We start from the raw sequence: 26877 nt of genomic DNA on the forward strand, positions 1-26877 counted from the left end.
TGGACCCAAGGGTTTAGTTGGCAACTATCTGAAATGAGTATAACATGTCCGCAACCTTCTTTCTATGTGTACCACATGAATAACATGTGGATCAATGATTTTGAACAAAGATTCTATTATTTCTTCAAATTGTACTATATGTAGATGGTAATGATGACTGAAAGGTTCTATGAGTGAGTCAATACAGACTATTTCGTTGGAAGGTTTAGGGTATGGTCAATTCTGAAACTCTGTTTCGTTATCCTAGTAAGTAACACATTAAAAAATGATATGATAACTCTTCTCTGATACCCTGCTGCCTTGAACAAAGACATTCATTGCACAATCTTTCTTGAATTATTCCTTCTTACTCCGTCTTGAGCATTCAATTATCCTCATACTGATCGTTCAAGAGCAAATATTATTTCAAAATATATGATTATAAACTCATGGGTCATAATTAAATAAAAATTTTCCATCCACAATACACCTTTGGTGTCTCGCATCTAAGGTCCACTTAAACAATTGTGAAGTGAACCAACATAATTAACAGTTTGGTATAACACCATTCAAGGGTTCGTATAGACCAACTCAATGATCTCTTTCTAATAAATAGCACTCACAATCTACCCTTAGTATCTCCAAACTAATGGCTCAAGCTTATACTATACTCCTCGTATGAGTTGGACTAAATAATGATATTGTATCCAGATATTTTTATGCCCTTATTTTCATTTATATAGGATTATTTAGAATACATGCCTAAAAGCTTGTGATCTTCATCATGTGACCTCATCATAATTCATTAAGTTGGATCAAGTATTATAAAATACACTGTATTAATGAACATTCAATGAGATAGGGAATTCACTATATATGTGTCCAAGAACCCAAATTGGCTTGCTGACAACACATACTTGTATTATTAATGGTACATATACGATCCAAAATTGTCTTTATAATTGCATATCATTAATACTGCTGTAACTTTACAATCACAACCTAAATATTACCATAAAAATCTTATTTTAAACTCTTCCATGCCTCATGAAAACTTTCTTCCTATTCAAAAAACATCTAAAATAGACCAATGAATGATATATGATACATTTGGGTTCCAATTAAAAAAATAGCCCACTACATTTTATAATCTGTTTATAAGAAAACCATTATTACTAATCGCTGATAAAATTATATCATACGGAGGAGAAATATTTCTATTTTGGAACAATATTTTATAAAACAACCTGAAGATGCTGCATATAGACTGTTCTATTTTGGAGCAGTGGTCTACACTAGGTCAGATGATACAACCTCGAAAATCAAGTACATTGCACAACTTGTTAAAGTGTGTTGTACTGCTGAACACTTAATAAAATGTCACATCTGGAATGTTCCCACAACGTGGCTACCCATAGAAATTCTTCTTGCTCAATATGATGCACACTTCTGGCATGTCTCCAACCCAAATGAGCACAAAAACTTCCTCTGTGCTGGTGAAAACTGCATGTATTTGAATAAAATATCACAGAGCCAAAGGTTTGGCTGCCTAACAATGGGGGATAACATAAAATTTTCTGTTTTGCACTCAAAATCTAACAATTATCTCCATGGCAAGGGGATGAAAAACAAGCTATCATCTCTCAACCAGCTTCAGACAAAATAACTAAAATGGAGGCTGCTTCACCTCCTGGTTCTCCTGGATATTGGCCTCTCCTTCACACTAGAGCTTACTTCTTCCTCATTCTCCCCCTTCTTCAAGGATTTGGCTTCTAGCTGTGTCCTCTGCAAGGACTCGTCCTTCCCAGAAACCTCTTTCTCATACTTTTCCTTCATCTCTGGGACTTCACTGGAGACTGAGCTGGACGTAAATGCCGCATCACTTTGACCTCCACCAGGACCCTTTGACTCTGACTTTGACAAGTCAACAGCTACCCTGGCGGCAGCTGCCGCGTAGGCCGCAGACTCGAATGCCGCCTGTGCTGCACTGGCTGCATCCTTATACTTCTCTTTGATCTTCTCTTCTTCATTCCCACTGAATGTTTTTGGGAGGGAAATGGTAGAATTGGTAAATATTGGTAATGGTGGGTCAGGCCTAGTGTGGGAGGTTTCATCTCGGAGGTGTAGATGAATTCCAAGCTCTGTGCAGATATCATCCACAACATTTCTCCTCATTTCCAGGGTCGCCGGTGTAGTTGCCAACTTTCGAATGATCTGTGAACCCATTAGAAATTTGATTAGCTTGGGTGAATAGAGAGAAAGTGAATATATGGTTTGGTAGGAAATAATTTAAGAGATTCATGGATAGATGGTAGACAGATGGTTGGTACGAGGAGAGAAAGATATATATATATATATATATATATAAGAGAGAGAGAGAGAGAGAGAGAGAGAGAGAGAGAGAGAGAGAGAGAGAGAGAGAGAGAGAGAGAGAGAGAGAGAGAGAGAGAGAGAGAGAGAGAGAGAGAGAGAGAGAGAGAGAGAGAGCAGTTGGCTTACGATGGGGTTGACAGCACATCTATTCCGGAGATCAACAGCAGCAGAGACAAACTCCTTTCCCAACCTGGCGGAAATGATCGATCGCACTTCGACGAGCTCGTATATTTGGCCGATCCTCGAGCTCGCGAAGATCAAGCCGGAAACGGCCTCCCGCAGCTCATCCGGACACTCTCTGCAAATCCCAAAAAGAATAAAATGTCATCGAGATAGATAATATGTCATCGAGATATCAGCAGTGAGTTTTAATTTCATAGTGGATTATAATATGTTTCAATCAAAATTGCAAGCTACCATTTAACTGTTTATCAAGTGACTCTCTTATGACACTTTTGGGATATTACATTGTATTACTGCGTACAGGCTAAGTGATTCAAAAATTAAAAAGATGGGTTCATTAAGGATATATGAAACATGACTAAGTTTTACTTTCCCTTTGGGTCACAATTAAGATTGAACTTCTAGGAGAGTCCTACCTGTTAACTCAAAAGAGTACCTTTGAAGATCATTCAATCATCAATGGACTCAGTTCTTTTCTCTATTATCCCACGATTAATTGATTCATCCTTGATAATTCGATTCAAGAGGATCTTTATGTATGCATAAATTAGATGAGAAGTGAATGGATGAGGGGATGGGTAGATCACCTTTGATTCTCTAGAAGGTCAGCCCTCTCTGAGAGAAGCTCGCAATAGCCCTCCAGCATGTCAAAGACATCCAGCATGTTACGCTCTTTTATGATGTACTCTGCCTGCAAATTGAAAAGAGGAAATTAAAATGGAGCAAGATAGAACAAAAGGAATTAAAGAGGAGAGAGAGAGAGAGAGAGAGAGAGAGAGAGAGAGAGAGAGAGAGAGAGAGAGAGAGAGAGAGAGAGAGAGAGAGAGAGAGAGAGAGAGAGAGAGGGAGAGGGAGGGAGGGCAAGTAGGAGAATCAGAGATCGGAGAGAGGAAAAAAAATCAATTCAAAGAAGGGGGTAGAGAGAGAACAAGAGATTTGGTAACGGAAGAGAGAGAGAGAGACGTGGAGACAGAGAGAGCATGTAAGAAATTCAGAGAAGGAGAGAGAGATTAGATGAGAAAACAGAAGATTCAGAGAAATTCGAAGAGGAGAGAGAGTAAGAGAAAACAGTAGACTCAGAGTAAGAGGCAGAGAGGGAACTAGAGATTCCGAGGAGGAGAAGACGGAGAGAGGGAGAGACAGAGAGAGAGAGAGGGAGAGAGGGAGAGAGAGAGAGAGAGAGAGAGAGAGAGAGGGAGAGAGAGGGAGAGAGAGGGAGAGAGGGAGAGAGGGAGAGAGAGAGAGAGAGAGAGGGAGAGAGAGGGAGAGAGAGGGAAAGAGGGAGAGAGAGAGATAGAGAGATAGAGAGAGAGAGAAAGAGGGAGAGAGAGAGAAATAGAGAGAGAGAGAGAGAGAGAGGGAGAGAGGGAGAGAGAGAGAGAGAGAGAGAGAGGGAGAGAGCGAGGGAGAGAGCGAGAGAGAGAAAGAGGGAGAGACAGGGAGAGAGAGATAGATAGAGAGAGAGGGAAAGAGGGAGAGAGAGAGATAGACAGATAGAGAGAGAGGGAAAGAGGGAGAGAGAGAGAAAAATAGAGAGAGAGAGAGAGAGAGAGAGAGAGAGAGAGAGAGAGAGAGAGAGAGAGAGAGAGAGAGAGAGAGGGAGAGAGAAAGAGGGAGAGACAGAGAGAGAGAGAGAGAGAGAGAGAGAGAGAGAGAGGGGAGGGCGGAGAGAGAGAGAGAGGGGGAGGGAGAGAGAGAGAGAGAGAGAGAGAGAGAGAGAGAGAGAGAGAGAGAGAGAGAGAGAGAGAGAGAGAGAGAGAGAGAGGAGTACTCGGATGACGGCACGATCGTGTTGGTCCTGGCGGAGGAGCTCGGCGACATCGCAGCGGGCTTGTTCCCATCGGCTCCGCCTCTGGTTGCGGAGAACTTTGATGCGAGAGATGGAGAGATTGAGGTAAGATCCAAGCTTGGAAACGTTGAATCCCTTTCCAATCCATGAATCAAACTTCCTGATTATCGCTTCTCTTTTCCCCATGTTGAGACTTTGTAAGAAAACTAACATAAATATCAAGTTATATACCTTCCTGAACCACGCGGCGCGTAAGATTGAAATCAGCGTTCCAGGCTTACTTCACTACGAAGTTGTGTGGACAGAGAGAGATAAATAGAAAACGACAGAAAGATAGATAGATAGATAGATAGATAGATAGATAGATAGATAGATAGATAGATAGATAGATAAATAAATAAAGAGAGAGAGGATATATATATATCGAGATCGACGTAGAGAGAGAGAGAGAGAGAGAGAGAGAGAGAGAGAGAGAGAGAGAGAGAGAGAGAGAGAGAGAGAGAGAGAGAGAGAGAGAGAGAGAGAGAGAGAGAGAGAGAACGCGGTGGACGCTTGAAGCTTCCGTCGACTCGCAGGTGTCCACATTAGAGTAGTTGGTTTAATCGATGTTAATTTCTATTAATTTACGGAAGGTACTTTAATATAGTCTTACGCGTATACATCTTTGTTTTGCTTGCTCTCTTCATCCACTACTAATGAACTCACATCATTTCTATCTGCATTTTTAAGTAAACAGAAAAGAGTAGCCACAGGAGAGAGAGAGAGAGAGAGAGAGAGAGAGAGAGAGAGAGAGAGAGAGAGAGAGAGAGAGAGAGAGAGAGAGAGAGAGAGAGAAGGAAACGTGAAGGCTTGACCATTCAACGCTCGCAAAAAGGGGGACGCCCATGGAAAACTACCGCTGCGTTCCCACCTTGTTTCTTTGGGCCCGTTGAATACCTGATTTACCCGCTGGTTTGCCTATCCGAACTGCCATTGGCCAAGGGGTTTCACTACTCTGGTGAAAGAGCTCTTTCCTTTTTCATTCTCTCTCGCTCTCTATCTCTCTCCCTTCCTCCCTCTCTCTAACTCGATCTCGATATCTCTCTCCTTTCCTCCCTCTCTCTCTCTCTCAAACTCTATCTATATATATATCTCTCTTTCCTTCCTTCCCTCCCTCTCTCTCTCTCTCTATCTTATCTTTCTCTCGAACTCTCTATATCTCTATCTATATCTCTGTCTCCCTCCTGCCTCTCTCTCTCAATATCTCTATCTCTCCCTCCCTCCCTCCCTCCCTCCCTCTAATCTACCTCTGGCTCTCTCTCTCTTCCTCTCTCCCTTTTCTCTTTCTTATCTACCTCTCTCTTATATCTAAATCTTTCTAATATCTCTCTAATTATTTCTAGCTATCTCTCTCCCACCGTCCCTCCCCCTCTGATGTCTCTCTCGCACCCCTCTTTAATCTCTCTCTCTCTTTCCCTCCTTCCTTCTCTCTGAAATATCTCCCTCCATCTCTCTCTCCCTTCCTCCCCCTCTCCTTTTTCTCTTCCTCTCTCTCTCTCTCTCTCTCTCTCCCCCTTCCTCCCCCTCTAATTTTTCTATCCATCTATCTCTCTCCCTTCCTCCCTCTCTATTCTCTCTCCCTCCCTCCGCCGTTTTCTCTGTAATCCCTGTCTTATCTCTCTCTCCCTCCCTCCCGCTCTAATATTTATCTTATATCTCTTTGTTTCTCTTATATATCTCTCTGCCCCTCCCACACTTTTATTTCCCTCTTTCTATCTCTCTGTCTCTCATATATTTCTCTGTATCTCTCTCTCTCTCTCTCCTGTTCCCTCTAATTTGGTTTATAATTGATGATGATTGTTCCCTTTTCTTGTGATCTCCTGGAGGAGGTATCCTATTTCCACATACGAAAAAACACGTTCACTAAAAACATGTTGACGTTGATTGTCTACATAAAATCATCATATTAACTTCATCAAGATTGGTCTTCTTGCATTTACCATTGCATCTTGTGGTTTCTTCAAGAAGCTCGAGAGAGGGGAGAAAGCGAGAGACATAGAGGTCGATAGAGAGGGATAGTATGGTAGACTTTTTTTTTATCCCATTTCATGATTTACTTCGTATGGTTCTCTTTCGTATGTCTCCATTGTTTTCCTCTCTCTTTCAATTTTATGTCATTTGTTTATAGTTGCATACAAATTTCACAAAATGGCTGCATACTTATTTCCCAATTTCTTGGTCCCTGTACTTGTGCTATATTTTACTCCTTTTCTAGAAATCGCCAAGGGAAAATTATTTTGTCAGATCGATCCTATGATAACATGGATTGGTGTTCAATTTTGTATACAATTGGATTGACCAAATCTGGGTTGATCTCCGTAAACAGATGAATAGATGGCTTGATAAATACGCGAGTCAATCAAACAGTCATCCCGATCAGCCCATTCAAAGTATAAACATAAGTTTTAAAAGCCCACACTTTCCAAATTTGTCTCATGTAACACCTTACTCCCAAGCCAATTTACTCGAGTTGTCTTTCTCCCAGACTCAGTATTTGTATCTTGAGTGTCTGAAAATGATTTACCGTTACCCTCTTCCTTGCCTATTCTTCTAGTATATCTTTGACTTTTTTTTTCTAATGTATGATATTGAATTTAGTTAAGAAATGGTGCTTGCTCACTTGCATAGCTTTACCAAGGATGAGTTTGAGTGAAATTTTGTGTCGCCTATGATTTTGCTGGGCAAACCAGAGTGAAGTTTGATGCCATCTTATCACCTAAAGGATTGATCAGTTCAAATCATTTGATGTGATTAATATTCTATGTGTAAACAATACATTGGATTGGATCATCCCATGAAAATGATCATGATCTAAGGCACCATATGGATAAGACATGACAATCTGATTATATTCTCAATCGAGAGGTCATTTGGATGTGATAATTACACTATATCAGATAAAAATAGACAATATATATATATTTGATTGGATGGAACATGTTCAATCTGTAGGAGATTCCATTTTCAATCTGAAGGTATACAAGAAATATTGTGATTTAAAAGAAGTGTTGGGTAATAAGGCCCTTATTGAGGTTAAAAAATGAAAATTTCTGAAGCAAAAGATGTAAAATGGAACAGTAACACATTCACAACATGATGACCAGATGACCTTTGTGACGAATCAAATCTGTACATTATTGGTTTGTAGAGCGAGACAAGTGGAGCTGTTCATGTTTCCATCCTGTACGCATATCTATGCAATCCTTGGTATGTCAAATCTCCTACTTTATCCTGACAAACTCCGTTTTCAGTCTGACATCACTTTAGGCCATTTGAATTGCAATGGTATTGGAGGGGAGCTAAGGGGAGAACGGAAAAAAAGGAGATGCACATGGATGAATTTTTTTTGGGTGATTTTTTTCAGGCTTACCTCTATTTATACTTAATGGGAATTTGAATAAAAACTGTAGATTTTAAGCATATATTTTTGACCTCCAAAAAACCATTTGCAAGTTTCTGGTTGCTAAGTGACATGTTGTGCTCTCAAAGATACAAAAGGAGTGTATTGACTCACTCATGTAACCTTTGCTTCATGAACTTAGGATGACTTAGGGTATAGTTAATAGTCAAACTAGTGGAGGACCATCTCACCAGCTGGACCATGGGACACTAAAAACCCTACTTTTCAGCCCGAGCCAACGCCCACAACCCTGACTTCAAGTACTCAGTCTAGCCACGATCCTGAGGGTTGATTAATTTTATTGTATTTTAATGACTGAACGATTGGATGGGCCATTGTTGTTTTTGTTTTATTTGCTTAGATGTACATTTAAAGGGAAATTTTCTCATTACGAGACAGTTTCCCCTCGTTCAACCCACTTGGGCATCCTCCCTACTCTACATAAAGGGAGACATGCCCAAGGAAGCCTCTTGGAGTTCATTTTGAATTTTGAGTTGAAATCTTTCATCTTGGGCTCTGGCCCCTCCTCCCTTTGGGAGTTACTTTGTTGTTTTCCTAGTGTAGACCATGGGACCGTCGTCGACACGTCACCAGCTTCATCTCGAGGATATCACTCCATGGAAGAAAAGCTCATCATTGACACCGCCTGTTTTAGTACTGTTTTATTAGAGAGACTCCAAGAAGTTACCCACCCTCCTTCTTGCTCGTCTTTGCCACGCCGCCGCTCCAGACAATTTCTGCTCTGACACATCCTGCCAAGAATATGCTTCTTGGGCTGATGAATTCCCCAAGAAGGAGGGCCATCTCATTGGCTTAACCACAGGACACCACCAGCCTCACTGTGCAGCCCAAGCCGACGCCCATGACCCCGACTTCAAGTACTCACGTTCCTGAGCGTTGATTTACTTTCTTATATTTTCTTTTATTTTGATTTTTTGAACGATTGGATGGGCCATTATGTTTGGGCCTCGTCCATTGTTTATTTATTTATTTGTTTTGATGTATGTTTAAGGGGAAATCTCTCTTCACAAGACAGTTTCCCCTTATTCGGCCAAATTGGGTATCCTCCCTCCCTATAGAAAGGGGTGACATGTCCAAGAAAGCCTTGAAGTTTAATTGAAAATTGGAAAAGTCTTCTTTGATTGGGCTCCCGCCTCCTCCCTTTGGGAGTTTATCTTTACTATTTTTTAGACAGAGATCGCGGGAGCTTTGTCCGCACATCGCCAGATTCACCACGTGGAGATCACTCCATGGAAGAATCGCGCGTCACCAACTTCTTCTCCCCTTATCATTGTTGTGGCCGCGTCTTCTTGGATCTGTTCAAGAAATTTGCCTCGACTTGACTGCCGGCCTGCAAGAAGCACGCTCTCTGCTTCCATCCGTGCACGCCCGTGCTGTGCTGCCATTCCGAGAAGCCATTGTTCGCCTCATTTCCCCAAGAATCCTTTTCTTGGGTGGGTGAGCTTCAAAGAACGCCATTCTTGGACCTTTCTCGGACCTTCTTGGAGTCTCTTCTTGGAGCAGATTCAAGAAAAGGCCCTCTCTTGAAGCTTTCTTGCAGCTTCTTGGAGTTTTCTTGGAGTTTCTTGGAACAGATTCAAGAAACACCCTCTCTTGGAGCTTTCTTGGAGTTCTTGGAGCAGGTTTGAGAAAAGGCTTTATCTTTTAGAGTTCTTGGAGCTTTTTGGATCATATTCAAGAAAAGGCCCTTTCTTGGATCTTCTTGGATGTTATTACAGCAGATTTAAGAAAACGCCCTCTCTTGGCCCTTGTCGGAGGTTATTGTAACAGATTCAAGAAAACACCTTCTATTGGAGTTTCTTGGAGCTTTCCTGGAGTTTATTAGAGAAGATTCAAGAAAAAGCCCTCTCTAAGAATGCACAGCCTGCAAGAAGCATGCCTGTATCCTGCTCGCCATCGTCCCAGCTCTGTTTCGGGCCATTGCCTCTCCACATTGTCACCAAGACCCCTTTGGGTCAGCAACCTTGCAAAGTTATACCATTTCCCTCACTTTCAGCAGTAATATTACTTACTCCAGTGCTATCTTCCGCTACTTGCTCCGCTACCGACTTTATTGACGATAAATAGGATTAGCCACCTACTTGTCGAGAGGTAGGGATTTCTTGTGATAACAACTATGGTCCCTAGCAGAAAAGGCCGTGGACATCTTTGGACTTCTCATTGTCCACTCACCTTGTAGGACGTCTAGTTGGTCCGAGTGGGTCATTCGGAGTCTGACCGTGAATGTTCCGCTCCCGAATGTATAGTCGATTGTCGATCTAATCAGCAACTGTCACCTCTTTCTCATAGACTTTCTCAAAACTTTGCATCAACTGTTCAATTCATCCATTTACCACCTATCCTGTGTTGTAACACAACCCAACTGATCCCGGCGCTTATCCCGTTAGATCATATATATTTTGATGTTTTTATTTTGAAGAATTTACAATTCTTATGCTACTTAGTTTTTCCTACAATTATTATTTTTGTTTCAATATTTTTTAAATACCCAAAGACACCCTTACTAAGTGTGAATAAACTTACCTTAGTATTTGTAGCAAGGGAATTTTGATAATGCAAATAGGTTAGAATCCACAGCTTTTAGTATGAAATACCTGTAGGATATATGAATTAACCTCAATTCGAGTAACTTAAAATAGGCCTGTATTTATTTGATAAATTTTTTCATAGTGTTTCATTCCAATCAATTTACAAATTATTCAGTATAAAACTAAATATATTATATTTATTTATAATGATCTTTTTCAATTCAAGAACTCCCCTTTATGGACAAGTTCTCAGGATTGATATACTAATTAGTCATTTTGAAAGAGAAGTGCCACAAAAATATGTTACCCCACTTTTTTGTAAATAAATTATAAAAAAATCGTACAAATAAACTACTATTTTTATTTCAGGAAACAGTAGAGTTTAGCATTTTTCTCAAATGTTTACGCTAAAATTTTTCCTAAGGGGATTCAATTTTCCTAAGGGGACTCAAATGCACCAATGGTAGTGGAACATTGTCGCAAACTAATTTTGAACTGATATTAACATAATAAAATTTCAATCATAAGACTCATGTCCTTCGGACATAAGGCCTTGCATCATGACCCAATTTTTTTCACTTTATACCTCACTGTGAATTAATTTCCTATAACATTAATTTGACCATTCATTTCGTTCAAGTTAAATACGATGCATAGACTTGAAACACGCACCATGTTACTTTAGTCTAACTAGGGGGAGAGTACAATATTGGAGAAAAAATTCGGGTGTTGCGTCGACAAAAAAACTCTTAAATAAATTTTAATAAGAAAATTCCAGGATTAATTCCCTGGCTGTCATAAATCTTAATTATCTATTTTCTATATCCTTTCTTTTTCAGCCAAAGAAATATGCCAGAAAAAAGGAACGGTTGAAAAGCGTCTTCAGAGAAAAGCAAAAGATTCAGTCGTCCATTGAGATTCTGCCACGTCCTCTCCCTCTCAGGAATCTTTCCCACTTATGAATATCGTGGGACCCAGAAAAGATCCGAAAGTACGCTTACACCCTTCAATAAATAAATAAATACAAAAAATAACGAAGTCTAAACCTCGAGAAAGTAGCCAAAAAATTTGTACCGGAAGGACGAATATGCCCTTACTTGAATAGACAAACTTAAGAGAGATTCTTTCATCCGTCAATAAATAAATATAAAAGGTCCCATTAATTAATCATTATTTATGAGAAATAATAAAGTTGGGAAGTTCCGGAAAAAAAGGCAACCGATTATTTAAAAAGTCAAACTATTGCTTGAATAGCCGGTAAAGGGCATTATCGTCATTTAGAGAAGAAGACAACCGCCACCGAAATTCGCGCGAAATACTGGAACGGCCGGTAAGCTTACCGCCCTCCCACGAGGCCTATAAATAGAAGTGTCCTCAGATACCAGCCCAATCGAATCATCGGTTGGTGCATTATCTCTGTGATCTTCGTCTTCTTCTTCGCGATGGCTCTTCTCAACGATCTGATCAACCTCGATCTGTCTTCTACTACCGAGAAGATCATTGCGGAGTACATATGGTGAGATTTCTCTCTTTTTCGTACTTTTTCGCATGTTCTGATGTTCATCGCCTTGTTTGATTTCTCTGTTACGATGTATTTTTCGTTTAGTTTGCGTTTTTTCTATGCGTAGAACCAGATCTGAGGCCTGTACTTGTTTATCGGCTTGTTTTCCTTTTTCTTCTTTGTGTATACGTCGTTTTTCTCGTCTTTGTGCCTTTACATGAGAAAGCGGCTTCGATTCAGCCTCACTGCGGTCTCTCCGCGAATCTCACGGCTCTGACGCCGGGGAGTGATGCGACCGTAATGTTTTCTGTTCATATTTTATAATCGGTTAAACTTTTGTTCTATTCTTTTTCTTATGTTTGTTCAATGAAGTGCGAATCCGGCTTTGGTCCAGCGATTCTGATGCCTCGCCGCGGATCTCGCGGGCTCTGTCGCGGAGTGATGAGATCTTAAAGTTTACGATCTATCTTTTGTTTCTGTTCTTTGTTTATAGCGTGTAACTTCTGTTGTCGTGTATGAATGATATTTCTTCCTTGAAATCTGTGAGCCGCTGCGATCCAGTAGGTTCCGGTCTTTCCGTTATATTTTAAGCGTTTCCTTCTATGTTGTGTTTCTGCTGAGTTTTTTTAATTGGATTAAACTTTTCTTCACGTGTTATACTCATCTTTCTACCATGAAATCCGAAAGCGGCCGCGATCCACCATGTTGCTTTCTTTCCGCAAAATTTTATACTTTTTATCTCTCTTCTGTTTCGAAGCATATACTTTTTTAATCAGGTTATACATTTTTCTCGTGTTTTACTCGTATTTCTACCTTGGAATCCGGAAGCGGCTACGGTCTAAGATGTTGTCGTTTCTCGGCGAGTTTATTTTTTAATGTTTTCAATCTTTGTTTGTTTCTGTCCATATTTTTTAATCGGATGGAATTGAAGTTTTGTTCTTGGAATATTCGCACTAAACTAAAATTTTTCCTCTCTCTCTTAAATAGGATCGGTGGTTCGGGATTGGACCTGAGGAGCAAAGCCAGGGTAAACTCCCCTCTTTGTAAATAAATAATTCAAATAAATAATACAATTTCTAAAACTTGACTTTCTCTTAATTTTTCACACGAACAGACCATTCCAAAACTCGTCGATGATCCTAGCGAGCTTCCTAAGTGGAACTACGACGGATCAAGCACTGGCCAAGCCCCTGGGGAGGACAGCGAAGTAATTCTATAGTAAGTTTGCAGTTTCCAGAAAGAATATTATTGATTTCCTTGAATTCTCCTATTTTTGGTGATTTTTGAATTTTCTTTTATTTATAGCCCACAGGCGATCTTCAGGGACCCTTTCAGGAGGGGAAACAACATTCTTGTAAGATTATTTAATTTTATAGATACTGCGCCCATTTCAACAATTTAATAAACTCATTTGAAATTGTCTTGGAATCCGGATCTTTTTCTTGTCTTATTCGACTCTTAATACCTTAGAAAAGGAGAAATTATTGATTTGATATATTACCAGGTCATGTGCGACTGTTATACTCCTGCTGGCGAGCCGATCCCGACTAATAAGCGCTTCAACGCGGCCAAGGTCTTCAGCCACCCCGATGTCGTCGTTGAAGAACCTTGGTATTATCACTTTAATATCTTAAAATCTACCATCATTCCTAATTTAATTTAATTCACTAAAATAAAATCAAATAAACGTTTTAAAGGTACGGCATAGAACAGGAGTACACGCTTCTCCAGAGAGACATCAACTGGCCACTTGGCTGGCCTATTGGCGGCTTCCCTGGGCCCCAGGTATTTTTTAAATAGTTTAGAATAAGATGAATAATGGAACAATTTAAATAAAACCCCCATACGGATATTATATTTCTTTTTTTCCGCCAGGGTCCGTATTATTGTGGGACTGGGGCGGACAAAGCCTTTGGCCGCGACATCGTCGATGCCCACTACAAGGCCTGTCTCTTCGCGGGTATCAACATCAGCGGGATTAATGGGGAGGTCATGCCGGGACAGGTAAATAAATAAATAAAATTTAATTAATTTTTTCCCAGAATTTGAAATTGAAAATAATTTAATTAATTTTCCTTCTCCAGTGGGAGTACCAAGTGGGGCCAGTCACTGGCATCTCTTCCGGTGATCAAGTCTGGGTCTCCCGGTATCTCCTTGAGGTTGACCTTCACCCTGTCCTCTCTTTCGTTGACTTTTAATGGTCAAAGTCTCATTTTTGAATGCTTGCCTGTTGACCAGAGGATCGCGGAGGTCGCTGGTGTCGTGGTGTCCTTCGACCCGAAGCCCATCAAGGTTAATTCGATACTCCTAATTTTTTTTAATTATTTAAACCTTTTTTATTGATTTATTTATATAATGGATTGCAGGGAGACTGGAACGGAGCTGGGGCCCACACGAACTACAGGTTCGGGCGTTGACTGGGGTCAAAAGTTTGACCTGTGACGTGGAATTTTTGTGGTTTACTTTATTTTTCTTCTGACAGTACGAAGTCGATGAGAGAGGACGGCGGGTATGAGATAATCAAGAAGGCGATAGAGAAGCTCGGCCTTCGGCACAAGGAGCACATCGCAGCGTACGGCGAGGGAAACGAACGCCGCCTTACCGGCCGCCATGAGACCGCCGATATCAACACCTTCCTTTGGGTTCGTAACTCTTCTCTCTCTAGATTTCTTCCTAGAAATCTATTGTTTGTCTCCGTTAATCTCTATTTCCCATTTTAAATCTTTTATTTTTTTCTCCCAGTCTGTCGATCTTTCTCGTTCTCGTCTCGATTTGGCCTTGAAATCTCCTATAACTCTCTCTTGACCGCTTATTGTTTCCCTTCCTGTTGTAGTTTCGATATTGAAAGTTTGTTTTTCTCTTAATCGCCCTATCTAGATTTTGTGTCTAAAGTCTATCTATCGTCTTTTATTGATTTCGAACTTAATTTTTTTTCATCAATCGCTCGTTCTGTCTCTGCTTCGCTATCTCTCTCGCATATATTCTCGTACTTTATCTCTCATTCATACTCTCTCCTTGTATAAATTAAGAAAACGTTCTTTTTCTCTTTAAATCGTTTTTTTCCCCTTTTGGAACATCAAATTTCCACCTTTTTTATCTCTCACTTATATTTTCTCCTCAAATGATTTAAGAAATCTCTCTGACTAAATTACTGTTTTTCTTACCGTATTTCTCAATTTCGAACATGAAATGTCATCCTTTTCTCGGACATTCCCCCCCATCTCTCTCTCATCATGTTGGGTCGGCAGGGCGTAGCGAACCGCGGGGCATCGATCCGGGTCGGCAGGGAGACGGAGCAGAGCGGAAAAGGTCAGTTCATCTCTCTCTCCTCTCCCGAAAATACCCTGCTCATATTCAACGTGATTCTTCCTCTCAGGTTACTTCGAAGACCGCAGGCCCGCCTCCAACATGGATCCCTATGTGGTCACATCCATGATCGCCGAAACCACCATCCTCTGGAAGCCATGATACCATCATCAACATCATCATGACCATCATCGTGGTACCCTCTTTTCCTTATTTTTTCATTATAGTCGTCATCCATCATCATGATGTCTGTGATGATAAATAAAGTAGTCATGATTGTAGTTGGACGTGCCATTTTCGATGTGAATGTGATATTTTATTTAGTTTTATGTTTTTTCATTCTAAAAATAGATTTAACCATTTTAGGATGGTTACTCATATACATAATAATTCAATGAGAATAAACATGCAAATCTACTGATAATGTGATATAAATCTTTACCTGATGATTTAGGTGGATGTATTGAAAAGAAGAATGAAAAACAAAATGCAGTGAATCCAAGAAATGAATATAGATGATAGGTTGAACTTTAGGCATCTGAAGATTGGCTTTCGGTTCTACTAGTCAGGAACATCTATCTAATTTTTAGATATTTTATGTGCAATCGTGGAAAAATATTTAATGTTAGAGCATTTACATTTTTCTCATACTTAGCGATTTTGTAACAGACAGGTAGGAATCCATAACACAATAAGAAATATTCAATTGAATATATGTAAGAAATGTTGTCTTCAAAAACTTGATGTATCCATTTAGTTTTGAAGTCATTTTTTCTGTTTTCTCAGTCCTCCCTAATCACAGTGCTTCGTTTGTGATTCTGATATGAAGAATTCAAACAGCGTATAATGTTATATAAGTTGTACTTTATTTATTTGTCCACATCATTCAGGATTATTGTACATTTATTACAAAAAAATGGGGAAAAAATTATAATTAGATTTTACGTCATCAGGTCTGTAATCACTTTTTTAAATTTAAATGGCTTGACTTTGTCCTATCAGCAACCGCGCTAATGCACTTAGTGTGTCATGATCAGTCATTCCCTTGTCCTTTTGACTTCACAAAATATGAGATCAAAAACCATAATTTTCAATATTAAAAATAACTATATAAAATTATGTTTTGGCATACCGAAATAATTTGTACATGAATTTGATGTCAGAAACATTGCTTAAAAAATGGAATCAGAAAAAAAAAACAGAGAATCATTTTGAAGGTATTTTGAATAAGTTTCTTTCCATAATAATACGCAAAGATGGGGGTCTAACTATAGAAAATTAATGAATATAATTACATTTTATGTATTCATACCCCTTCTTAGATCATTGCTAGCCCTTTAGAAATGCCGGTTACATTTTCTCTAGGTCACCCCTATTCATGCTAAAAAAAAGAAAATTGCGTTAAGTGTTAGAAGCATCCATAAAATGTAGGGAATAAAAAATCGCCATGACAATTCAGATTTCAAATTTTTAGGATTGTCATAGCCGACCATATGTGCTTTGACTATAGCTAATTCAAATGAATAGGAGATGGGATGCTGTCCAAATTTGACATTATGATCATAAGACATCTTCCATCTTTCTATATGAGGTGGGCGTCACATCTCTCCCAATGAGGTCACACTCCCATGGGTATGTAAGGGTGAGCGTGAAAAGACGAGGAATGCTTAAAATATGGGTGATGAGGTTGATGGGGGATGAATTAGGAAGGATTATATCACTTTAGATAGCCTAAATCTGAAGATTTATATGAATAAGAGGAATATAAAAATAGGATTGTGCTGATGCATACAGGTGCAGAATAGATTCATTAAACTTGTTAAAGGTTTTCAACTGTGAAGAAATGATAGAACTCATGACAACGAAAGGAAAACAAACTAGCAAAACCCTATTTTCTCTCTGTTCCCTTATTTGGATTTTTTTCATTTTTCATCTTATTTGAAGTAGACAAAGTGGAAAATATTCAATGTTTATCTGGGTAAATGGTGAAGGAGAGGGATTATCTAGACTAGTGAAGACATTGTAGAAGAGAAATAGAAGAATTGAGGTAATAAGATGAAGAGCGGTAATATATAGAGGGGTTGACAAAAATGGGTATCAGAATGATACTAGAAAGGAAGATATAAGGACTTAGGGTATGGCTACACTCACTAACAAGCTAGTGGTTCGAGAAGGGTTCCAAGAGGCAAGATGATCAATTAGGTTTTGAGAGTTGACCAGACCCTAAGTCATCTTAGAAGCATTTTACAAATGATAGATTATGCATACATGATAACTGGTGATAGTAAAGGTTTCACAAGAGAGTTAGTATACTCCTTCATATCTTTTAGATCACAGAGCATAGCTTGGCATCCAATGAGATAAAATGGTGGCGAGGACGTCAACACAACTTCTGCGAACACGCCGCCGCCCACCCTAGGGGCGCCCAACGCCCAGGCCGCCAAGCTACCCGGCCGCCCAGCGCCCGGTCGCCCCAGCGCCACCAAACGCCCAGGCCGCTGAGCAACCCGGCCGCCCAGGCTCCAGGCCGCCCAGCGCCTAGGCCATTGGGCGACCAGGTTGCCCAGCGCCCGGCCACCCAAGCGCCAGGTCGCCCACGCTAGGATGCCCAACGCCCAGGGCGTCGAACCACCTGGCCATCCAGCGCTTGGCCGCCCAAGCGCTAGGCCGCCCAAGCAAGGGCCACGCAACGCCCGGATCGCCGAGTGCCACTCGACCGCCCTTCGACCGTCCTCACTCCTTGACTGCCATCCACGTCTCGACCACGCCCACGTTTATTAGCCACATGACCAAAATTCCCCGTATCCTCGTCACACACCCCTGGTGCCAAGGTACCCCTTGATAGAAATATATGTGGCCGGCAAGCCAATCACACATTCCACATCTCGTTCCATATTCATTAATAGAACATATTCATTATATTGCACGTGTGATGCATATAATGAAGTCCATGAATACATGATCGAGCTTAGTGAATTATGATGAGATCGTAATAGAGAGATCACTAGTCTTTAAGCATGTGTTCTAAACATTCATATTCGAAGGATACGCGAGAAGGACATCTAAGAATTCAGATAGAATAGCACTATCTAGCCTCACTCATATGATGAGTATGGCCGGTCCCGTAGCCATTAGTGTGGCGACACTAGGGATAGATAGTGGGTGCTCTTTAGTGGAAAGAGTTCACTGAATTGATCCGTACGAATCCGTGAATGGTATTATATCGAACTGTCAATCAGGTTGATTCACGTCACTGTTGTGTAAGTGGTCCTTAGACCTGAGACACCAAAGACGTCTTGTGGACGGACGGTTGTAATTTGGCTACGGCCAACGACTCTCTAATCATGGGATTCTAAACGGTCTTAGTTCGGGTGCATCAATAAGTACACGAAGGCGATTGAGTGGTCAAGATGGGATCGTCCACCCTCGGTATAAGAGGCGACAGCTCAAGGAAGACGATGCAACTAAGTCCTTGGCCAAGGCAGTGAAATATCAGAGAAGAGTTCTCCGATGATTTCCAAATGCATCAGTACTAACTCGGATGACCGATTAGGGTTTGACAGTTGACCATACCCTAAGTCGTCCAAGGAGCATCAAGTGGATGAGGGATTATACATACACGGTAATTGATGATGAACATGTTCCATGAGTGAGTCGATACACACTCCTTTGTATCTTGTAGGACACGAGGTATAGCTTGGCACCCCATGTGTCAGAGTCTCGACCTATCAATTGGGTTAAATCGATCTGACATTAATTAATCTATATGATGATATAGTTAATTAATTTGGAAGGCCAATAAAGATTATTGGGCCGCTGGAGTCATTAACTAGACTGATACATGGGCCTAGAGGGTCACACGCAAATGGTCTTTTGGACGTTGGAAGATATACTTAAGTTTTGGGGGTTTTTATGAAACATACCCACTTAGTATAAATAGGGGAAGGCCCTGAACGAAATTCACCAAGGCCGACGGAGAAAGAACGGGGCTCGTCAACGAGAAGGAGGAGATCCAACGTGCTGAGGATCGCGTGGATACGTCTAGAGGCTGCACACTTGAGCGGCTCGACTCGTCTCGCTCCGGGATCGAAGAAATCACGAATGAGATTCGTGCAAAGGTACATCATTTCAATGTTTTTGTTGATGCTGTTCGATTCGTAAAAAGACTTCCACTGCGCATCATTTTGATTTGTTCATCCAGATCTAGGCCACTAGAACCCAACACCCCTTATACTCTTTGGTGCCCTGTGTTCTTCGTCTAGTGTTCTTGGAGAAGTTTTCCACTACTGTCAGATTTGTTTTGGGTTTTTCTGGAATTTTCAACAACTAGTGGATTAGGTCTTTTCTTGAGTTTTCCTGCGAGCGTGAATTGGAGGTATTGATTTTGGTGCTTGGCATCATCGCGGTGGTTGAAGACATTACTCCTGCCCTTGACGAGGTAAGGGGATGCACCACCACTATGTCATCGGATTTAAATCTCTCGAGATCGACCGTGTGAATTTGTGGTCTGTTTTATCCATCTCCTCCCAAAACCAATCCCAAATATAGCACCTCATCATCCTTTTCCCAATCTCATCAGTCGTCTTACACCCCTCATCACCCCGTCGTCCCCTTTTTCCGTCACCATAGTTGCCCTACATTAGTTGTCTTGCATCATAAAAATTCAACCTATCGATAGGGCTAACTTGATTCTTGATTAAATAATCTATATGTTGAAATTGATAATTAATAAGGTTGGCCAATGAAGATTTTGGGCCACTGGAGTTATTAACTAGATGATACATGGGCATAGACAATCATATCTTTGTTATTGGACTAGATTTATAGTGCAAAGTATTTATTCTCATCTCTATTATGCACTTTGCTAGTATCTTTCTTTATTCCCTTACTATGTTTTTTTTTGTCTTGCATCCCTTTCACATTCATGTCACATTTTATGTCATCATCTACAATCCTTGACCATCATGTTTCATTTGGTAAGCATTTCTTTTATAGGTATAGGAATAATTATATATTAAATTTCTCGATGTACCTAAATCTTAGGCCTCCTCTTTAAAAATGCACCATCCACATGTTTTTACAAAAAATATAATATTCTAATTTCATGAGATACTATGACGGTAGTAAAAAGTAATATTTCATTTAATTTTTTTTATGATAAAAGTCTTCCCATAGTGATATGATTGGGCTTCCAAGCATCAATCCATAATGTTTTCCTGTAAGGGATGAGCTTTCATACATATTATGTAAATATATGTTACAATAATATTTGAAATAATATTTATATTTTAATAGATTCCAATCAATAATTTTATGTTTCCACATTAGTGTTAGACACTTATATGATTCGAACACAAATCACTATTATTTTCCTTATTCGCATGTGAAACGGTTTGTTAAAAACTAGTTTAGATTAATTGAATTTTCATTACTCCAATTTATGGATACATCTTTGATCTTGCCGTATTAAACACATCTGAAGGATGTATGATAACTTTGTTTCAGCTGCATGAAATCTGATCATTAGGGATCTCCCAAAACTATAAACGTATAATTTTAATCCTATAGATTTAGCTTTTATTATCAGTATAATAACTATTTTTTATGATAAAGATGATTTTTTATTGATATATTATATGGTCACTTTTAAATAATGATGCTTTTCCGTGCACTGGGAGGAATATTCTTTCAGGCATTTAGGCATCTGATTCTGGTTGTTGCCAACGTTTTTGTTCATTGATGTTTTCTATTAATTTAGTGACTGTTTATAAACAAATATTTTTATTCAAAGACATTCATGCATGCTTTCTCATTTTTCATAAAGAAGCTTTCCATTCGAGCTGCAATTTTATCAATTAATATTATTTTGAAGGCAATAGTATAGAGAATTGTTCCACTTGGACGCTAATTTTCTTTCTTCAATTGTTTATATGATGTACTAATATTTTGAGCGTTTGTAATTTATTCTGATTACTTATGAAATTTTTCCATATATTAATGATGCCATAGAATGATAAAATTGTGAAATAGTAGCCATTACACTTTTATCTTCTCAACATAATTTTTTATTCATGCCTCACTTTTAAGTCAGTAGAATTAAATAGTGCATCGTTAAATGCAGAGTTACATAGATCCCTATCTACTTGAACTTCCACATTGTAATATATGAATATTGTTCTCTAATGTACCTTTAATATATATACCAAGGTATATGCATCAGTGCTGACATATAATCACTTGGTTGAAGTATTTTATTAATTACATTTAAGGTAAAAAATTAGCTGGAATATAACTGGATTTTTTTTTCACTGATGTATTTACTTGAGGAAGGAGAAATCAAAAAAATATACCATAGTATTTATGAGTGGGAAATAAAATATAATGCCAAGATATAATTTGTTTCAGTAAGAGAAAAAGTAGGAAATCTAAAGCTCGATAATATTTCAGGAGTACTAGTATGTGACCTGTAGAGATTGCCTGAATATCATTTCCATTCCAATATATTTTATTGTCAAGTTAGTTAAAAATTAAAGAAGAGGTGGAATGAAGTGACATGAAATTATAACAATGATTAAATACTTGTTTGGATTCATTATGAATTTTTTAAATAACAATGATTTTTGTAAATTCAGATCAGATCCATTTCATCTGAACTTTGAACCTGTCAAGTTTCTTAAATTACTTTAAGTACAAATCATGAAGTATCACTACCCGTGCATCATGTGCATTAATTGAAGACACACATTAATTAAAGACATAATTTATCCCAAAAAAATATTGGCACATATCCAATTTTAATAGTAATAAGTTTTATGATGTTATTTTTTGGTGTATAACTTCAAAGGATAACCAAGAATTGGGTCATTATTGAACATAAAGTTTGGTTTATTATAATATGAGTAGAAGATAAATTAGAAAATGGAAATGGAAAGAGTTCATAAAGAAAGAATAAGAGTTATGGTATATCATAGTGATGGAAAATTTTGGGACATACTTACATTGATATTTACAGGATGCTTGGACCGTATATATCTTAAAACACTTTTATTCTTTTTATTGTAGCACGTAAATTTAACGCTGAACAGTATCAAAAAGAACGTCATCTGATCTCATCATCAGGACAGAGATACCCTTTTTGGTTACTCATCATTCATGAATTCAATATTATTCCACAAAAACCTTAAAAAGGCTAAGGCATAATGTTTGCGTATACCAGTTGAGAAGATGGCCATGGGCTACACCAGTTCAACTACACCAAAGCATTCTTTTATAACCCTAAACCCTAAACCCTAAACCCCAGTCACTAAACCCTAAACCCTAAACCCTAAACCCTCAACCCTAAATCCTAAAACCTGAGCCCTAAACCCTGAACCCTGAACCCTAAACCCTAAACCCTAAACCCTGAACCCTGAACCCTGAACCCTGAACCCTGAACCCTAAACCCTAAACCCTAAACACTAAACCCTAAACACTAAACCCTAAACACTAAACCCTAAACCCTGAACCCTGAACCCTGAACCCTGAACCCTGAACCCTGAACCCTGAACCCTAAACCCTAAACCCTAAACCCTAAACCCTAAACCCTTAACCCTGAACCCTGAACCCTGAACCCTGAACCCTAAACCCTAAACCCTAAACCCTAAACCCTAAACCCTGAACCCTAAACCCTAAACCCTGAACCCTGAACCCTGAACCCTAAACCCTAAACCCTAAACCCTGAACCCTAAACCCTAAACCCTAAACCTTGAACCCTGAACCCTCAATTTTGAACTCTAAACCCTAAACCCTAATTCGTAAACCCTAAACCCTAAACCGTAAACCCTAAACCCTAAACCCTAAACCCTAAGCCCTAAACCTTGAACCCTGATCCCTAAACCCTAAACCCTGAACCCTGAACCCTGATCCCTAAACCCTAAACCCTAAACCCTAAGCCCTAAACCTTGAACCCTGATCCCTAAACCCTAAACCCTGAACCCTGAACCCTGATCCCTAAACCCTAAACCCTAAACCCTAAACCCTAAGCCCTAAACCTTAAACCCTGATCCCTAAACCCTAAACCCTAAACCCTGAACCCTGATCCCTAAACCCTAAACCCTAAACCGTGAACCCTAAACCCTAAACCCCAAACCCTAAACCCTAAACCCTAAACCGTAAACCCTAAACCTTGAACCCTGAACCCTCAATCTTGAACTCTAAACCCTAAACCCTAATTCGTAAACCCTAAACCGTAAACCCTAAACCCTAAGCCCTAAACCCTAAGCCCTAAACCTTGAACCCTGATCCCTAAACCCTAAACCCTGAACCCTGAACCCTGATCCCTAAACCCTAAACCCTAAACCCTAAGCCCTAAACCTTGAACCCTGATCTCTAAACCCTAAACCTTGAACCCTGAACCTTGAACCTTGATCCCTAAACCCTAAACCCTAAACCGTGAACCCTAAACCCTAGACCCTTAACCCTAAACCGTAAACCCTAAACCCTAAACCGTAAACCCTAAAACCTTGAACCCTAAACCTTAAACCCTAAAGGTCAAATATCACAAAACATTGATATCACAGATTCAGCTCACTTTCTCTCTCGAGATTACTGTTCCCCAACTCAAAGACTTTTAATGCCTCATTTAAATTTGGAATCAAAATAAAAAAACATATTTCAAAACTAAATATCACTGAAATTTGATATAAAGGATAACTTTACTTTACCTCTCTAGAATTCTCTCTCCTAATTTGGTGACACATAAAATGCCCAATTTAAAATTCTAATCAGTATAATAAGACATTTAAAAACAAATATTCGCTACAATATGATATCATGGATTAAGCTCACTTTCTCTCTCTAGAATTCTGTAACCTAATCCGAAGATTCACAATACCTGATTTAAATTTAGAATCAACATAAAAAGAGTTTTAACTAAATAACAGAAAAATATTATAATAACCGATTCAGCTCACTTTCTCTTTCTAGATTTTTGTGCCCTAATTTGATCAATGATAATGCCTGATTTAAAATTTAAATCAAAATAAAAAACCTACAGGTCAAATATCACTAAATATTGATATGACAGATGAGGTTCAATATTTAGTGATATTTGACCTTTAGGTTATTTTATTTTGATTTAAAATGAAAATCACGCATTATGAGTGATCGAAATAGGGCACGGAAATCTAGCGAGAGAAAGTGAGCAGAAACAGTTATATAAAACTGTGCAATCACTTAGTTTTCAAATCTATTTTTATTTTGATTCTAAATTTAAATCTGGCATTGCGAGTCTTTGGATTAGGGCACAGAATTCTAGAGAGAGAATGTGAGCCTAATTCATAATATCAAATTTTAGCAAAAAATTGTTTGCAAATGTCTTTTATACTGAATGGAAATTTAAATCAGGCATTTTATGAGTTATCAAAGTAGAGAAGGGAATTCTAGAGAGAGGAAGTAAAGTTATTCTTTATATCAAATTTCAGTGAATTTAGTTTTGAAATATGTTTTCATTTCGATTCCAAATTTAAATAAGGCATTAAGAGTCTTTGGATTGGGGAACAGAAATCTAGAGAGAGAAAGTGAGTCTTATCTGTCATATCAATATTTAGTGATATTTAACCTTTAGGTTTTTTATTTTGATTTAGAATTTAAATCAGGCACTGTGAGTGATCGAATTAGGGCAGGGAAATATAGTGAGAGAAAGTGAGCTGAATTGGTTATATTAAATTTTAAAGTTATTTAGTTTTCAAATCTTTTTTCTTTTGATTCTATATTTGAATCAGGCATTGTGAGTTTTCGGATTAGGGCACACAATTCTAGAGAGAGAAAATGAGCCTAAACAATGATATCAATATTTAGCAAATATTTGTTTTAAAATGTATTTTATATTGAATGGGAGTTTAAACCAGGAATTTTAAAATGAGAAACTGTGGTTTGACTATTAAAATAGATTTGAAAACTAAATAGCTGTAAAATTCTATGTTATTGATTGTGCTTAGTTGCTCACTCTAGATTTCCTTGCGCTAATTCGATCGCTCATAATGCGTCATTTAAATTTTAAATCAAATTCAAAAAAACCTAAATGTCAAATATCACTAACTGTTGAGATAAAATATGAGGCTCACTTTCTCTCTCTAGATTTCTGTTTTCCAATCCAAAGACTCTTAATGCCTGATTTTAACTTTGAACTCAAATAAAAAAATATAACTTTGAATGCCTGATTTATCCATTATATCCGTTATATCAAAGTTTATATCACTAAATATTGATATAACATGAGGCTCACTTTCTCTCTCTACATTTCTGTTCTCAATCGAAAGGCTCTTAGTGCCTGATTTAAATTTGGATTCAAAATAAAAAATATTTTAAAACTAATTATCACGAAAATTTGATATAACGGATAATGCCCATTTTCTCTCCCTAGAATTCTTTGTCCTAATTTGATGACTCATAAAATGCCTAATTTAAATATCCAATTAGTATAAAAGTCATTTCCAAACAAATATTTGCTAAAATTTGATGTCATTGATTATGCTAACTTTCTCTCCCTAGAATTCTGTTCCCTAATCCGAAGACTCGCGATGCCTGATTTAAACTTAGAATCGAAATAAAAATAGATTTGAAAACTAAATAATAGGATTTCATATAACCGATTCTGCTCACTTTTTCTCCCTAGATTTCCCTGCCCTAATTCAATCACTCATATTGCCTGATTTTAATTCTAAATCAATTTAAAAAAACCTAAAGGTCAAATATGACTAAATATTGATATAACAGATTAGGCTCACTTTCTCTCTCTAGATTTGTGTTCCCAATCCCAAGACTCTTAATGCCTGACATAAATTTGGAATCGAATTAAAAATGATTTCAAAACTAAATATCACTAAAATTTGGTATACGGGTAATGCCCACTTTCTCTCTCTAGAATTCCATGTGCTAGTTTGATGACTCATAAAATGCCTGATAAATTTCCAATCACTATGACAGACTGCTAAAAACAAATATTGGGTAAAATTTGATATCATTGATTAGGCTCACATTCTCTCTCTAGATTTTTGTGCCCTTATTTGAAGACTCGCAATGCCGATTTAAAATTAGAATCAAAATAAAAATAGATTTGAAAACTATATAAAAGAAAACTTTCATATAACTGATTGTGCTCATGTTCTCTCTCCAGATTCCCTGCCCTAATTCGATCACTCATAATGCCTGATACAAATTTAAAATCAAAATAAAACCTAAAAGTCAAATATCACTAAATGTTGATATAACAGATGAAGCTCACTTTCTCTCTCTACATTTCTGTTCTCAATACAAAGAAAGTGAGCCTGATTTCAATTTGGATTCAAAATAAAAAAGAATTTAAATCTAAATATCACAAAAATTTGATATAACGGATAATGCCCATTTTCTCTTCCTAGAATTCTTCGTCCTAATTTGATGACTCATAAAATGCCTGATTTAAATTTCCAATTAGTATAAAAGTCATTTCAAAACAAATTTTCGCTAAAATTTGATGTTATTGATTAGTGCCTGGTTTTGGTCAAATATCACGAAATTAACGTCAAGTCCACATAATCTAATAATCATTATCTACATAGTGGTGGATGTGAATAATTATAAACTTAACTACAAATTTATAAAAACTTAGAAAATTGTGCGGCTACATAAGAACTTAGGGTGCAAAGTATTATCAGATCATTAATAAGTTTCCATAATATATAAAAACTTAATGCTGGACGTGAATAATTAATGATATGATTAATGTCAGTTAATATTT

General features: G+C 38.3%; 2 protein-coding genes across 2 annotated transcripts; one reads left to right on the plus strand and one right to left on the minus strand.

Annotated features, from left to right (window-relative positions):
• Positions 1 to 1470: 1470 nt before the first annotated feature.
• On the minus strand, positions 1471 to 4583 carry LOC144711139 (Regulator of Vps4 activity in the MVB pathway protein). Its single transcript, XM_078585063.1, has 4 exons — positions 4307 to 4583; positions 3123 to 3226; positions 2479 to 2650; positions 1471 to 2193 (listed from the first exon to the last, which is right to left on the minus strand). The coding sequence occupies exons 1-4, from the start codon at positions 4535 to 4537 to the stop codon at positions 1663 to 1665; spliced, it is 1038 nt and encodes a 345-aa protein (XP_078441189.1). The 5' UTR covers positions 4538 to 4583; the 3' UTR covers positions 1471 to 1662.
• A 7101-nt stretch (positions 4584 to 11684) lies between these two features.
• On the plus strand, positions 11685 to 15446 carry LOC144711164 (glutamine synthetase nodule isozyme). Its single transcript, XM_078585086.1, has 13 exons — positions 11685 to 11828; positions 12801 to 12840; positions 12928 to 13031; positions 13119 to 13167; positions 13318 to 13424; positions 13511 to 13598; positions 13689 to 13817; positions 13898 to 13972; positions 14052 to 14105; positions 14180 to 14217; positions 14296 to 14455; positions 15062 to 15122; positions 15190 to 15446. The coding sequence occupies exons 1-13, from the start codon at positions 11755 to 11757 to the stop codon at positions 15279 to 15281; spliced, it is 1071 nt and encodes a 356-aa protein (XP_078441212.1). The 5' UTR covers positions 11685 to 11754; the 3' UTR covers positions 15282 to 15446.
• The last annotated feature ends 11431 nt before the right edge of the window (positions 15447 to 26877 follow it).

Source organism: Wolffia australiana, chromosome 13 (genome assembly GCF_029677425.1).
Source record: "Wolffia australiana isolate 7733 chromosome 13, ASM2967742v1".
Lineage (NCBI taxonomy): Eukaryota > Viridiplantae > Streptophyta > Magnoliopsida > Alismatales > Araceae > Wolffia > Wolffia australiana.

What these genes read in the sequence shown, in the direction of transcription:
- LOC144711164 (XM_078585086.1), top strand. Translation starts at nt 11,755, where the DNA reads ATGGCTCTTCTCAACGATCTGATCAACCTCGATCTGTCTTCTACTACC. An exon ending in GACAGCGAAGTAATTCTATA is followed by an intron (nt 13,032 to 13,118) that starts GTAAGTTTGCAG and finishes TTTTATTTATAG; the next exon opens with CCCACAGGCGATCTTCAGGG. An exon ending in TCTCCCGGTATCTCCTTGAG is followed by an intron (nt 13,973 to 14,051) that starts GTTGACCTTCAC and finishes CCTGTTGACCAG; the next exon opens with AGGATCGCGGAGGTCGCTGG.
- LOC144711139 (XM_078585063.1), bottom strand. Translation starts at nt 4,537, where the DNA reads ATGTTAGTTTTCTTACAAAGTCTCAACATGGGGAAAAGAGAAGCGATA. An exon ending in ACGATCGTGCCGTCATCCGA is followed by an intron (nt 3,227 to 4,306) that starts GTACTCCTCTCT and finishes TTCAATTTGCAG; the next exon opens with GCAGAGTACATCATAAAAGA. An exon ending in GATGTGCTGTCAACCCCATC is followed by an intron (nt 2,194 to 2,478) that starts GTAAGCCAACTG and finishes ATGGGTTCACAG; the next exon opens with ATCATTCGAAAGTTGGCAAC.